This window comes from Ostrinia furnacalis, unplaced genomic scaffold (assembly GCF_004193835.3).
Source record: "Ostrinia furnacalis isolate ACB-3 unplaced genomic scaffold, ASM419383v2 OfSCF3909, whole genome shotgun sequence".
Lineage (NCBI taxonomy): Eukaryota > Metazoa > Arthropoda > Insecta > Lepidoptera > Crambidae > Ostrinia > Ostrinia furnacalis.
Window position 1 is genome coordinate 20773 of NW_021134148.1, and position 14755 is coordinate 35527.

A 14755-nucleotide genomic window follows, 5' to 3' on the forward strand; every position below is an offset into this window, starting at 1 on the left:
GATGCGGCCACTGATAGTAGCTAGATGCGGTCACTGATAAAAGCTAGATGCGGCCACTGATAGTAGCTATATTTGGCCACTGATAGTAGCTAGATGCGGCCACTGATAGTAGCTATATTTGGCTACTGACAGTAGCTATATATGGCCACTGATAGTAGCTATATGTGGCCTCTGACAGCAGCTAGATGTCGCCACTGATAGTAGCTAGATGCGGCCACTGATAGTAGCTAGATGCGGCCACTGACAGCAGCTAGATGCGGCCACTGATAGTAGCTATATGTGGCCATTGATAGTAGCCATATGTGATCACTGATAGTAGCTAGATGCGGCCACAATAGTAGCCATATTTGGCCACTAATAGTAGCTAGGAGTTCTTAGCTAGATATGGATAGTGATATAAGTGGCTATGACGTCACACGCGGCTGTCGTGCGGCGCGCCCGCCTACTGCTCGCTGTGGCGCTGCGCCCGCCCGGGGCGGAGCCCTACCGTGCTGCACGTGTACGGCGGGCCCGAGGTGCAGACCGTCACCAACAGCTACAAGGTGAGCGAGAGAGAGACTTGTGAAAGTAGGCCTTCCCAAACCAATCGTCTGCTAGCTGAACGTCTACCATATAGGGCACTCTTAATGTGGTATGATAGCCACTAGATGTAGGCACTGATAGTGGCTAGATGCGGCCACTGATAGTAGCTAGATGCGGTCACTGATAAAAGCTAGATGCGGCCACTGATAGTAGCTAGATACGGCCACTGATAGTAGCTAGATGCGGCCACTGATAGTAGCTAGATGCGGCCACTGATAGTAGCTATATGTGGCCTCTGATAGTAGCTAGATGCGGCCACGATAGTAGCCATATTTGGCCACTAATAGTAGCTAGGAGTTCAAAGCTAGATATGGATCATATAAGTGGCTATGACGTCACACGCGGCTGTCGTGCGGCGCGCCCGCCTACTGCTCGCTGTGGCGCTGCGCCCGCCCGGGGCGGAGCCCTACCGTGCTGCACGTGTACGGCGGGCCCGAGGTGCAGACCGTCACCAACAGCTACAAGGTGAGCGAGAGAGAGACTTGTGATATAAGTGCCTGTTTAATGCTTGAAAATCTACATCAATGGAGCATGATAGCCACTAGTGGCTCGTCAACATGGCCACTAGTGTCTATTGTGACCTTTCCTTGAAGCAACGAGTGCAGACTGTCACCAATATCTAAAAGGTAAGCGAGAGACAGACCTCTAAAAATAGATCAAAAATTACAAGCATAGTGTTCACTTAAGGGGCATGATAGCCACTAGATATAGCCACTGATAGTGGCTAGATGCGGCCACTGATAGTAACTAGTTGCGGCCTCTGACAGTGGCTAGATGCGGCCACTGATAGTAACTAGTTGCGGCCTCTGACAGTAGCTAGATGCGGCCACTGACAGTAGCTATATTTGGCCACTGATAGTAGCTAGATGCGACCACTGATAGTAGCTAGATGCGGCCACTGATAGTAGCAATATGTGATCACTGATAGTAGCTATATTTGGCCACTGATAGTAGCTAGATGCGGCCTCTGATAGTTGCTAGATATGACCACTGATAGCTACTAGAAGTTCAGAGCTCGATATGGATAGTGATACAAGTCGCTATGACGTCACACGCGGCTGTCGTGCGGCGCGCCCGCCTACTGCTCGCTGTGGCGCTGCGCCCGCCCGGGGCGGAGCCCTACCGTGCTGCACGTGTACGGCGGGCCCGAGGTGCAGACCGTCACCAACAGCTACAAGGTGAGCGAAAGACAGACTTAAGAGAGAGAGCAACCATTTGCTGGTTGAAAATCTACTTATGGCGGTCACTAATGGGACATGATAGCCGCTAAATGTGGCTACATGATAGCCACTAGTAGCTTGACATGGCCACTAGTAGCTTGACACAGCCACTAGTGGCTTGACACAGCCACTAGTGGCTTGACACAGCCACTAGTGGCTTGACACAGCCACTAGTGGCTTGACGCAGCCTCTAGTAGCTTGACGCAGCCACTAGTAGCTTGACACAGCCACTAGTGGCTTGACGCAGCCTCTAGTAGCTTGACACAGCCACTAGTAGCTTGACACAGCCACTAGTAGCTTGACACAGCCACTAGTAGCTTGACACAGCCACTAGTAGCTTGACATAGCCATTAGTAGCTTGACACAGCGACTAGTAGCTTGACACAGCCACTAGTAGCTTGACACAGCCACTAGTGACTCGTCAACATGGCCACTAGTGTCTATATGACCCCTCCTTGAAGCTACGAGTCCACACCTAGATTAATTCATCCACTGGTGGCTTGATATGGCCACTAGTAGCTTGACACAGCCACTAGTGACTCGCTAACATGGCCACTAGTGTCTATTATGACCTCTCCTTGAAGCAACGAGTGCACACCTAGATAGTTTCATCCACTGGTGGCTTGACATGTCCACTACAAGCCACTAGTGTCTAAGTGTGGCTACTGAAAGTTACTACAAGTTTAGAGCTAGATATGGATAGTGATATAAGTCGCTATGACGTCACACGCGGCTGTCGTGCGGCGCGCCCGCCTACTGCTCGCTGTGGCGCTGCGCCCGCCCGGGGCGGAGCCCTACCGTGCTGCACGTGTACGGCGGGCCCGAGGTGCAGACCGTCACCAACAGCTACAAGGTGAGCGAGAGACAGGCCTGAGAGAGAGAGAGCAACCGTTTGCTGGTTGAAAATCTACTTATGGCGGTCACTAATGGGACATGATAGCCGCTAGATGTGGCTACCTAATAGCCACTGGATGTGGCTACCAGATAGCCACTAGTGGCTCGATATGGCTACTGGTAGGCTGTGTATGTACAAAGTAAGTGAAAAACAGATATCTAGTTTTGGTTCTCGACGGTCACTAGTTGAAATCATGCATCAAACATGATAAAATGTAACTAGCTGGAGGCTCAATATACCCAAAAGGAAACTAAGAAGCCCTATTAAACCTTTTCTTTTTTGTCCACAGGGCATCCGCCAACTCCGCATGCATATGTTAGCAGCGCGTGGGTTCAACGTAGTTGCGGTCGATTCGAGGGGCTCGAAGCACCGCGGGCGCGCGTGGGAGGCTGCTATCAAGGGCAAGATGGGGCAGGTGGAGCTTGACGACCAGGTGATCATCATCAGGGCATTTATACGTCTAGCCCTTAACTGCCTCAGTGCCGGAGGTATGGTAGCGGCACGAGAGTGGTGACATTGACATTATGACGTGACAAAGCATACAAATCTGTAGTCTCGCTGACGTTTGATATTTCAAAAATACCCTCCCGTGCTGCTTCCACCATACCTTCTGAGGTAATTCAATATGAGTAAATTTCAGACACTGATTCCAAATTCTAACGTATCGGTTTTTTGTGGGACCCTGCAAACGGGATGTTCGTGTGAATGCTAATATTAAAACACTTTAGTACTAAATGGGATCTTGCAAATAACATTTCATGCAAAAAAACGGGATATCTCCTTGGGAAAATGCCATACCAACTCTTAAGGCCGCCTTCACATTAGGGCAAGAAGCGCGACAGCAGCGGCATTTTTATAATGTGAAGGGGCATCCGCTGTCTTATAAATAGTATGAAATTATCGGCAGCGCGTCTGTCGCGCTGCTAAACTCGCCTAAATGTGAAAGCGCTCTAAGAGTGATTTTTATCATAATTCCGTTAACCCCTCGTCGGAAGCTAAATACCTGAATATTAATAAAGTACTGTTTGTTCCAGGTCGAAGTATTGCAATGGCTGGCCAAAGAAACTGGCTGTATCGACATGGAAAGGATCGCGATACACGGCTGGAGTTACGGTGAGACGACGCTCGAAAATATACTTTATTTAGAGACGATTAAAAGCTAATTTCTATACTGTATTTCTGTGACTCAATAGGTGTGTCATGAACTTCTATTGTGACACAACAGTTGGGTCAGGATGTAACATGAAAATGAAATAATATCATTTCAATCTAAAAATTTTTACTCACAACGAGAAAGCTTATGTGCCTGCCGTGCAACTGATGCAAAGTGACGATGAGAACGAAGGTGGAAGCTATCTTACCTGAAATCCTCAATCACAGAGCAACTGGCCATTTTGGCGATATTTTCAATTCGAGTAACAAAAAAATATTTATTTATTTAAAGGCACAACCACAGAATACAATTCAATAAAATTACTATGATAACTTAACTAGGTTTCACATTTAAATTATTTATATTTAATTTTTTATTACCTAAAAATCTTAGCAACAGTTCAGATAACGACACATCAAGCTAAAAATGGTGGTATCTTATGCAGTTGTAACACTGACGATTTTGCACCACAAATTTAATCTATGTAAAGTGTGTATTTACAAAAAAAAAAGTATTTAAGTATGTTTATATCCGTTGTCTAGTACCCATAGTACAAGCTTTGCTTAGTTTGGGACTAGAAGCGCAGTGTAAAATGTCCAAGGATATTTATTTATTTATTACGCAAAAATGATAGTAAAAGTTCAGATAACGAAACATCAAGCTAAACTCAAGAGGATTTAAGACACTAATTAAATCAAAGATGTAAGGGCTAAATAATGTAATAATAAAATAGATAAATAAAACATGGTGGTATCTTATGCAGTTGTAACACTGACGATTTTGCAACAGAAATGTACAATCTATGTAAAGTGTGCAGCAAAATAAACAAGTACCCTTCGTTTCCAGGTGGTTATCTCTCGCTCCTCGGCCTAGCAACGCGTCCGAACATATTCAAAGTGTGCGTGGCTGGCGCGCCTGTCACCAGCTGGCGTCTCTACGACACCGCCTACACCGAGCGCTATATGGGCCTGCCGTGCGCGGCGCCGCATGCCTACACGCGGGCCAGCGTGCTGGCTCACGCTCCATTCTTCCCTGACCAGTAAATATTATTATCTAGTCTTAAAAAATACATGACTCAACAGGTGTGTCATCAATATGTACCATGACACGACAGTTGTGTCACGAAATATTAGTATCTAATTTAATTTAAAAACTTTTTTCACGACTCAATAGGTGTGTCATCAACGTGACACGACAGTGGTGTCATGATAGATTAGCATCTCTCTAACACTGAGCTAGGTGTGTAATCAATTGGAACCGTGACACGACAGTTGTGTCCGAAATATTAGCATCTCTCTAGGCTGTATTATAACCAGCTGGCGTCTCTACGACACCGCCTACACCGAGCGCTATATGGGCCTGCCGTGCGCGGCGCCGCATGCCTACACGCGGGCCAGCGTGCTGGCTCACGCTCCTTTCTTCCCAGACCAGTAAATATTATTATCTAGTCTAAAAAAACTTTTTTTTTTCATGACTCAATAGGTGTGTCATCAATATTTACCATGACACGACCGTGGTGTCATGATAGATTAGCATCTCTCTAACACTGAGCTAGGTGTCTCATCAATTGGAACCGTGACACGACAGATATATCACAAAATATTAGCANTCATTTTTTCATGACTCAATAGGTGTGCCATCAACGTGACACGACGGTGGTGTCATGATATTTTAGCATTTTCTAGCAGCGAACTCGGTGTGTCATCAATAGGAACCGTGACACGACAGTTGTGTCCGAAATATTAGCATCTCTCTAGGCTGTATGATAACCAGCTGGCGTCTCTACGACACCGCCTACACCGAGCGCTATATGGGCCTGCCGTGCGCGGCGCCGCATGCCTACACGCGGGCCAGCGTGCTGGCTCACGCTCCATTCTTCCCTGACCAGTAAATATTATTATCTAGTCTTAAAAAATACTTTTTTTTCATGACTCAATAGGTGTGTCATCAATTGGACCGTGACACCACAGTTGTGTCACGAAATATTATCATCTATCTGTATGATGATTAGCTGGCGGCTCTACGACATGTAAGCTTATCAATTAGCTTAGGTAATTATGGGCTTACACGCGAGCTAGCGTGCAGGCTCACGCTCCATTCTTCCCTGACCAGTAAATATTATTATCTAGTCTTAAAAATACATGACTCAACAGTTGTGTCATCAACGTGACACGATAGTAGTGTCATGATATATTAGCATCTTCTAGCAGCGTGGTGTGTCATCAATGAGGGCTATCGTTTTAGCGCTCACCAGTTTGCGCCACTGTAGAGTAAGGTCTTGTCACTTGCTAGTAGCGAAGACAGTGGCGCCAACTGGTGAGCGCTAAAGTGGTAGGAGGACTATCGCATTTGCACTCATTAAGATGGCGCCACTGTAGAGTAAGGTCCTGTCAATCGCCAGGGGTGCCAACTGTTAGGTATAAAAACGATAGCCCTCATTGAAACCGTGACACGGCAGTTGTGTCCGAAATATTAGCATCTCTTTAGGCTGTGTGATAACCAGCTGGCGTCTCTACGACACCGCCTACACCGAGCGCTATATGGGCCTGCCGTGCGCGGCGCCGCATGCCTACACTCGAGCCAGCGTGCTGGCTCACGCTCCATTCTTCCCTGACCAGTAATTATTATTATCTATTCTAAAAAAAACTTTTTTTTTCATGACTCAATAGGTGTGTCATCAATTGGACCGTGACACCACAGTTGTGTCACGAAATATTATCATCTATCTAGGCTGTATGATGATTAGCAGGCGGCTCTACGACATCTAAGCTTATTAATTAGCTTAGGTAATTATGGGCTTACACGTGAGCTAGCGTGCTGGCTCACGCTCCATTCTTCCCTGACCAGTAATTTCACATTTAAATATTACTATCATTTAAGACGCGAAAGAAAAAACGTTTTTTGTTTCGTGACTCAACAGGTGTGTCATCAACGTAACACGACGGTGGTGTCATGATATATTAGCATCTTCTAACACCGAGCTAGTTGTCTCATCAATTGGAACCGTGACACGACAGTGGTGTCACGAAATATTAGCATCTCTCTAGGCTGCATGATGACTAGCTGGCGGCTAGTAGGTGTGTCATCAATTGAACCGTGACACCACAGTTGTGTCATGATATTTTAGCATCTCTAGCACCGAGCTAAGTGTGTCATCAATTGGTACCATGACACGACATTTGTGTCACGAAATATTAGCATTTCTCTACGCTGTATGATAAGTATGATAACCAGCTGGCGTCTCTACGACACCGCCTACACCGAGCGCTATATGGGCCTGCCGTGCGCGGCGCCGCATGCCTACACGCGGGCCAGCGTGCTGGCTCACGCTCCATTCTTCCCTGACCAGTAAATATTATTATCTAGTCTTAAAAAATACATGACTCAACAGGTGTGTCATCAATGTGTACCATGACACGACAGTTGTGTCACGAAATATTAGCATCTAATTTAATTTAAAAACTTTTTTCACGACTCAATAGGTGTGTCATCAATGTGTACCATGACACGACAGTTGTGTCACGAAATATTAGTATCTAATTTAATTTAAAAACTTTTTTCACGACTCAATAGGTGTGTCATCAACGTGACACGACGGTGGTGTCATGATATTTTAGCATCTTCTAGATCCGAGCTAGGTGTGTCATCAATTGGTACCGTCACACGAAAGCTGTGTCACGAAATATTAGCATCTCTCTAGGCTGTATGATGAGTAGCAGGCGTCTCTACGACACCGCCTACACCGAGCGCTATATGGGCCTGCCGTGCGCGGCGCCGCATGCCTACACGCGGGCCAGCGTGCTGGCTCACGCTCCATTCTTCCCAGACCAGTAATTTCACATTTGAATATTATTATCATTTAAGACGCGAAAGAAAAAACGTTCTTTTTTTCGTGACTCAACAGGTGTGCCATCAACGTGACACGATAGTTGTGTCAAGATATTTTAGCATCTCTAGCACCGAGCTAAGTGTGTCATCAATTGGAACCGTGACACGACAGTGGTGTCACGAAATATTAGCATCTCTCTAGGCTGCATGATGACTAGCTGGCGGCTAGTAGGTGTGTCATCAATTGAACCGTGACACCACAGTTGTGTCATGATATTTTAGCATTTTCTAGCAGCGAACTCGGTGTGTCATCAATAGGAACCGTGACACAAAAGCTGTGTCACAAAATATTAGCATCTCTTTAGGCTGTGTGATAACCAGCTGGCGGCTCTACGACACCGCCTACACCGAGCGCTATATGGGCCTGCCGTGCGCGGCGCCGCATGCCTATACACGAGCCAGCGTGCTGGCTCACGCTCCATTCTTCCCTGATCAGTAAATATTATTATGTATTTAATTAAAAAAAAAAACATGACTCAACAGTTGTGTCATCAGCGTGACACGATAGTAGTGTCATGATATATTAGCATCTTCTAGCAGCGTGGTGTGTCATCAATGAGGGCTATCGTTTTAGCGCTCACCAGTTTGCGCCACTGTAGAGTAAGGTCCTGTCACTTGCTAGTAGCGAAGACAGTGGCACCAACTGGTGAGCGCTAAAGTGGTAGGAGGACTATCGCATTTGCACTCATTAAGATGGCGCCACTGTAGAGTAAGGTCCTGTCAATCGCCAGGGGTGCCAACTGTTAGGTATAAAAACGATAGCCCTCATTGAAACCGTGACACGACAGTTGTGTCCGAAATATTAGCATCTCTCTAGGCTGTATTATAACCAGCTGGCGTCTCTACGACACCGCCTACACCGAGCGCTATATGGGCCTGCCGTGCGCGGCGCCGCATGCCTACACGCGGGCCAGCGTGCTGGCTCACGCTCCATTCTTCCCTGACCAGTAATTTCACATTTAAATATTACTATCATTTAAGACGCGAAAGAAAAAAAAAAACATTTTTTCATGACTCAATAGGTGTGTCATCGACTTGTACCGTGACGCGATAATGGTGTCATGATATATTAGCATCTCTCTAGCACCGAGCCAGGTGTCTCATTAATTAGTACCGTGACACGACAGTTGTTACACGAAATATTAGCATCTCTCTAGGCTGTGTGATAACTAGATGGGTCTCTACGACACCGCCTACACCGAGCGGTGTATGGGCCTGCCGTGCGCGGCGCCGCATGCCTACACGCGGGCCAGCGTGCTGGCTCACGCTCCATTCTTCCCAGACCAGTAAATATTGTTATCCAATTTAAAAAATACATGACTCAACAGATGTGTCATCAATGTGTACCATGACACGACCGTGGTGTCATGGTATAGGTAATAGCATCTGAGCTAGGCGTGTCATCAATTGGAACCCTGGCACGACAGTGGTGTCACGAAATATTAGCATCTCTCTAGGCTGTATGATAAACCAGCTGGCGTCTCTACGACACCGCCTACACCGAGCGCTATATGGGCCTGCCGTGCGCGGCGCCGCATGCCTACACGCGGGCCAGCGTGCTGGCTCACGCTCCTTTCTTCCCTGACCAGTAATTTCACATTTAAATATTACTATAACTTAAGACGTGAAAGAAAAAAAAATGATATTTTATCGTGACTCAACAGGTGGGTCATCAACGTGACACGACGGTGGTGTCATGATATTTTAGCATCTTCTAGCAGCGAGCTAAGTGTGTCATCAATTGGAACCGTGACACGACAGTGGTGTCACGAAATATTAGCATCTCTCTAGGCTGCATGATGACTAGCTGGCGGCTAGTAGGTGTGTCATCAATTGAACCGAGACACCACAGTTGTGTCATGATATTTTAGCATCTTCTAGCAGCGAACTCGGTGTGTCATCAATTGGACCGTGACACCACAGTTGTGTCACGAAATATTAGCATCTCTCTAGGCTGTAAGATGACTAGCTGGCGGCTCTACGACACCGCCTACACCGAGCGCTATATGGGCCTGCCGTGCGCGGCGCCGCATGCCTACACTCGAGCCAGCGTGCTGGCTCACGCTCCATTCTTCCCTGACCAGTAAATATTATTATGTATTTAATTTAAAAAAAAACATGACTCAACAGTTGTGTCATCAACGTGACACGATAGTAGTGTCATGATATATTAGCATCTTCTAGCAGCGTGGTGTGTCATCAATGAGGGCTATCGTTTTAGCGCTCACCAGTTTTCGCCACTGTAGAGTAAGGTCCTGTCACTTGCTAGTAGCGAAGACAGTGGCACCAACTGGTGAGCGCTAAAGTGGTAGGAGGACTATCGCACTTGCACTCATTAAGATGGCGCCACTGTAGAGTAAGGTCCTGTCAATCGCCAGGGGTGCCAACTGTTAGGTATAAAAACGATAGCCCTCATTGAAACCGTGACACGGCAGTTGTGTCCGAAATATTAACATCTCTCTAGGCTGTATGATAACCTGCTGGCGTCTCTACGACACCGCCTACACCGAGCGCTATATGGGCCTGCCGTGCGCGGCGCCGCATGCCTACACGCGGGCCAGCGTGCTGGCTCACGCTCCATTCTTCCCTGACCAGTAAATATTATTATCTAGTCTAAAAAAACTTTTTTTTTTCATGACTCAATAGGTGTGTCATCAATATTTACCATGACACGACCGTGGTGTCATGATATTTTAGCATCTTCTAGCAGCGAGCTCGGTGTGTCATCAATTAGTACCGTCACACGAAAGCTGTGTCACAAAATATTAGCATCTCTCTAGGCTGCATGATGACTAGCTGGCGGCTAGTAGGTGTGTCATCAATTGAACCGTGACACCACAGTTGTGTCATGATATTTTAGCATTTTCTAGCAGCGAACTCGGTGTGTTATCAATTGGAACCGTGACACGAAAGCTGTGTCACAAATATTAACATCTCTCTAGGCTGTGTGATAACCAGCTGGCGTCTCTACGACACCGCCTACACCGAGCGCTATATGGGCCTGCCGTGCGCGGCGCCGCATGCCTACACGCGGGCCAGCGTGCTGGCTCACGCTCCATTCTTCCCAGACCAGTAATTTCACATTTAAATATTACTATAACTTAAGACGTGAAAGAAAAAAACGTTTTTTTTCGTGACTCAATAGATGTGTCATCAACGTGACACGATAGTGGTGTCATGATATTTTAGCATCTTCTAGCAGCAAGCTCGGTGTGTCATCAATTGGAACCGTGACACGACAGTGGTGTCACGAAATATTAGCATCTCTCTAGGCTGCATAGTGACTAGATAGCGTTCTACGAGGGCGGCACTGAAAATTTCGGGAATCAAGGAAGTGAAACAACATTACTATTTAAAAATGTATTTATTGCTTTTTAAAGTATTCTCCGCGAACTTTGACACATTTTTCCATACACGAAACCAATCATTGAAGCAACCATTGCATTCGGAAGTTTGGGTCTCCAAAATGGCCGTTTTGTAGGCTTCCACAGCTTCTTCAGGTGATGAAAATCTCTGACCACGCAATTTATTCTTAATTTTAGGGAAAGTATAGAAATCATTAGGGCTTAGGTCGGGGCTGTACGGCGGATGGACTAATAATCCTATGTTTTCTTGCTCTAAAAACTCTTTTGTTCAGTGCGCGGTGTGAGAACTCGCATTGTCGTGATGGAGGATGATGCGGCGGTTGCAGTTCTCTTTACGGAGTTCAGAAACGACCTGTGGCAAACAAATGCTAGCATACTAATCTGCATTAACCGTTCTTTGTCCCCCAAGAGGAATAGTCGCAACATGGCCGGTTTTGGAGACAAACGTGGCCACCATTTTTTTTGCAACACTCCGTGAACGAACAATTTTTGTTGGCTTTAATTCATTTTCGAACACCCAAACTCGTGACTGGTTTTTTGTTTCGGGTTCGTACGCGTATATCCATGATTCGTCACCTGATACGATGTTGTATACAGCATTTGAGGATCCTGCATGTAATCTCCCGAGAGTTCTGACGCACCAAGTAACGCGAGCCGCTTTTTGCTCTTCACAGAGCGAATGCGGTATCCATCGGGAAAACAACTTTTTTACACCTAATTGTTCATGCAAGATTATTTGTATTTGACTCATGCCAATGTCTAAAGTTGCCTGAATTTCGCGGTATATCACATGTCGATCTTCTTCAATCAGCTTACGCACAGCATCAACGTTTTCTTAGGTGACTGCAGTTTTTGGACGACCTTGACGGGGATCATCACTGAGCTTGACACGTCCACGTTGAAATTCAATAAACCAGCGATAAATTGTGGTTTTGGATGGGGCTTCATTACCAAATGCAGAAATCATCCGGTCAACACACTGTTTTTGTGTTAAACCACTTCAAAAGTCATAATAAATCATCGCTCGTGAATTTTCTCGAGTCAATTCCATTTTCTCAACGACTAAACAAGTTTGACAAGACCTTGTGATACGACCGAGAATCTTTTTTTAAATAAATAAATGGTATACGATTTTTAAAACCCTGGAGTTTGCAATTAAATAGATTTTAATATGACTGGAACAGTGGAAATATTCCATTCCCGATACTTTTAGTGCAGCCCTCGTACGACACCGCCTACACCGAGCGGTGTATGGGCCTGCCGTGCGCGGCGCCGCATGCCTACACGCGGGCCAGCGTGCTGGCTCACGCTCCATTCTTCCCAGACCAGTAAATATTATAATTTAATGTAAAAAAAACTTTTTTCATGACTCAACAGGTGTGTCATCAACGTGACACGACATTGGTGTCATGATAGATTATCATCTCTCTAGGTTGTATGATAGATAACTAGCTGGCGGCTCTACGAAACTGCTATGTGGTGTCATCATATTATATTAGTATCTCTTTAGCACTGAGCTTGGTATGTCATCAATTTGTTACTTTGGGTCTTACGAACTATTTGACGCTTACTTTGCTTAGTTTGGGACTAGATGGCGCAGTGTGAAATCTGCAAGGATATTTATTTACAGTGGACCCCCAGTAATCCGCTCCCTGTAATCCGACATGCTTTATATTGTTGATTGTATGTATATAATTTTCGGAAAATTATTTTCTTTGGTTTGCAATTTGTCGGAATACAAGTTACTCTTCTTCGAAAAATTCCGGATTGTAGGGGGTCTTAAAAATTCCGGATTGTAGGGGGTCTTATAGGAAGAATTTTTTAGTATAACAAATCTATATTCCGACACCGCCCAGCAAAACGTTCATCTGATTACCGCGGGCCCACTGTATTCATAAACCAACACTTTGCCCGCAGGGAAGGCCGTCTGCTGATTATCCACGGGCTGGCGGACGAGAACGTACACTTCTGTCATACCGCGGCTCTGCTTGCGGAGCTGGTGCGCCTCGGGAAGCCGCATCGTGTTCAGGTAACTATATAAAGTTCTATCATCATCATCATTTCAGCCACAGGACGTCCACTGCTGAACATAGGCCTCCCCCAATGACTTACATAATGTCCGGTAGTGGCTTCGTTCGTTCGTTCGTTTCAGCCAAATGACGTCTACTGCTGGACAAAGGCCTCCTCCAAGGTTTTCCACAATGCACGGTCCTGCGCTGCCCGCATCCAGGCTCTTCCCGTGACCTTTACGAGATCGTCGGTTCACCTAGTAGGAGGCCTGCCCACGCTACGTCTTCCAGCCCGTGGTCGCCACTCGAGAACTTTTCTGCCCCAACGGCCATCGTCTCTACGAGCTATGTGCCCCGCCCACTGCCGGTAGTGGCTTGCACCCAGCTAAGTTTATGAGGTTTTCAGTCCTTTTAATGAGTGGACATCCCACGCTGCACTTTCCGGTAAGGGCCTCCAGAATCTTGCTGCCCCATCGGCCGTCAGTTCTGCGTGCTATGTGCCCTGCCTGGCTACTTCAGCTTGCTAATATACGATACGAAGTTGTGCAAACAGCTGATTTTCGTTCGTCGTTTCGAAAATATTTAGCGCAATCGGGTTGCTGGTCTTCATGACGGTTGAAGGGCAATTAACTATACTAATATTATAAAGCTGAAGAGTTTGTTTGTTTGTTTACTTGAACGCGCTAATCTCCGGAACTACTGGTCCGATTTGAAAAAATATTTCAGTGTTAGATAGCCCATTTATTGAGGAAGGCTATAGGCTATACAACATCACGCTACGATCAATAGGAGCAGAGCAACAATGAAAAATGTTGCAAAAACGGGTTTTCACGCGCACGAAGTCGCGGGCACAGCTAAAGCCCGGTCCGTGAGCACGTAGAATTTTGTCCATTGACCCCAAGCTACCCATCCTTATCGCTCGCGCGTAATTATATTGCTGTCGCGACTGTGCGACGGGCGCCCGCAGTGAGTGTGCGAGCGCGACAGCAACATAATTACGCGCGAGCGATAAGGATGGGTAGATTGGGGTCATTGGACAAAATTCTACGTGGTCGCAGACCAGACTATAGTTGAATTCATAATCTTCGGCTTGACACTATTTAATGGGAGCCTGTATGTGAATCGAACCCGTAACCTCTTTCAGATCTACCCGGGCGAGCGGCACTCGCTGCGCGCCGTGCACGCCGCCAAGCACTACGAGGCGGCGCTGCTGCACTTCCTGCACGAGCACTTGTGAACAATACACGACGCAAGCTACATTTGGAGTTTTATTTACCTACACAGATTTTTTTTCTTGATAGGAACTTGAAAAAACCCGGTGAAAGCACTGGACAAAAACTGCGCACGTGACTGGCGAAACTGACGTGCGCCCTCAGTGGCGAAAAACGGCAAGTTCATTGCCATCGACAAAAAAAAAGGCCTAAATTTGCTTCTAAACTGCGAGAAATTGAATATCGTCAGTTTCAATACTATAATAGTTTTCCATATTGTTAGTTTTAGTTATCTTGATATTAGGTACAATATCGAATATAGATTATGCGGCAACACTAGTGAAGGACCTAATAAGTAGCAACACTAGTACAGGATCAATCGATTAAGCAGCAACACTAGTGCAGAATCTATCGATAATGCAGCAACACTAG

The 14755-nt window shown here is 46.2% G+C and overlaps 1 protein-coding gene across 1 annotated transcript in view; it reads left to right on the forward strand.

Annotated features, from left to right (window-relative positions):
- The window catches only part of LOC114358417 (dipeptidyl peptidase 9-like), a gene marked incomplete at its 5' end in the record, with an annotated part of 35070 nt that extends 20708 nt beyond the window's left edge, over positions 1 to 14362 (forward strand). The window contains 6 exons of the mRNA XM_028312386.1: positions 1632 to 1760; positions 2987 to 3130; positions 3732 to 3810; positions 4697 to 4889; positions 13021 to 13132; positions 14257 to 14362. Coding sequence (XP_028168187.1) covers positions 1632 to 1760; positions 2987 to 3130; positions 3732 to 3810; positions 4697 to 4889; positions 13021 to 13132; positions 14257 to 14349 — 750 coding nt within the window. The remainder of the gene's footprint in view (positions 1 to 1631; positions 1761 to 2986; positions 3131 to 3731; positions 3811 to 4696; positions 4890 to 13020; positions 13133 to 14256) is intronic.
- Between the last annotated feature and the right edge of the window lie 393 nt (positions 14363 to 14755).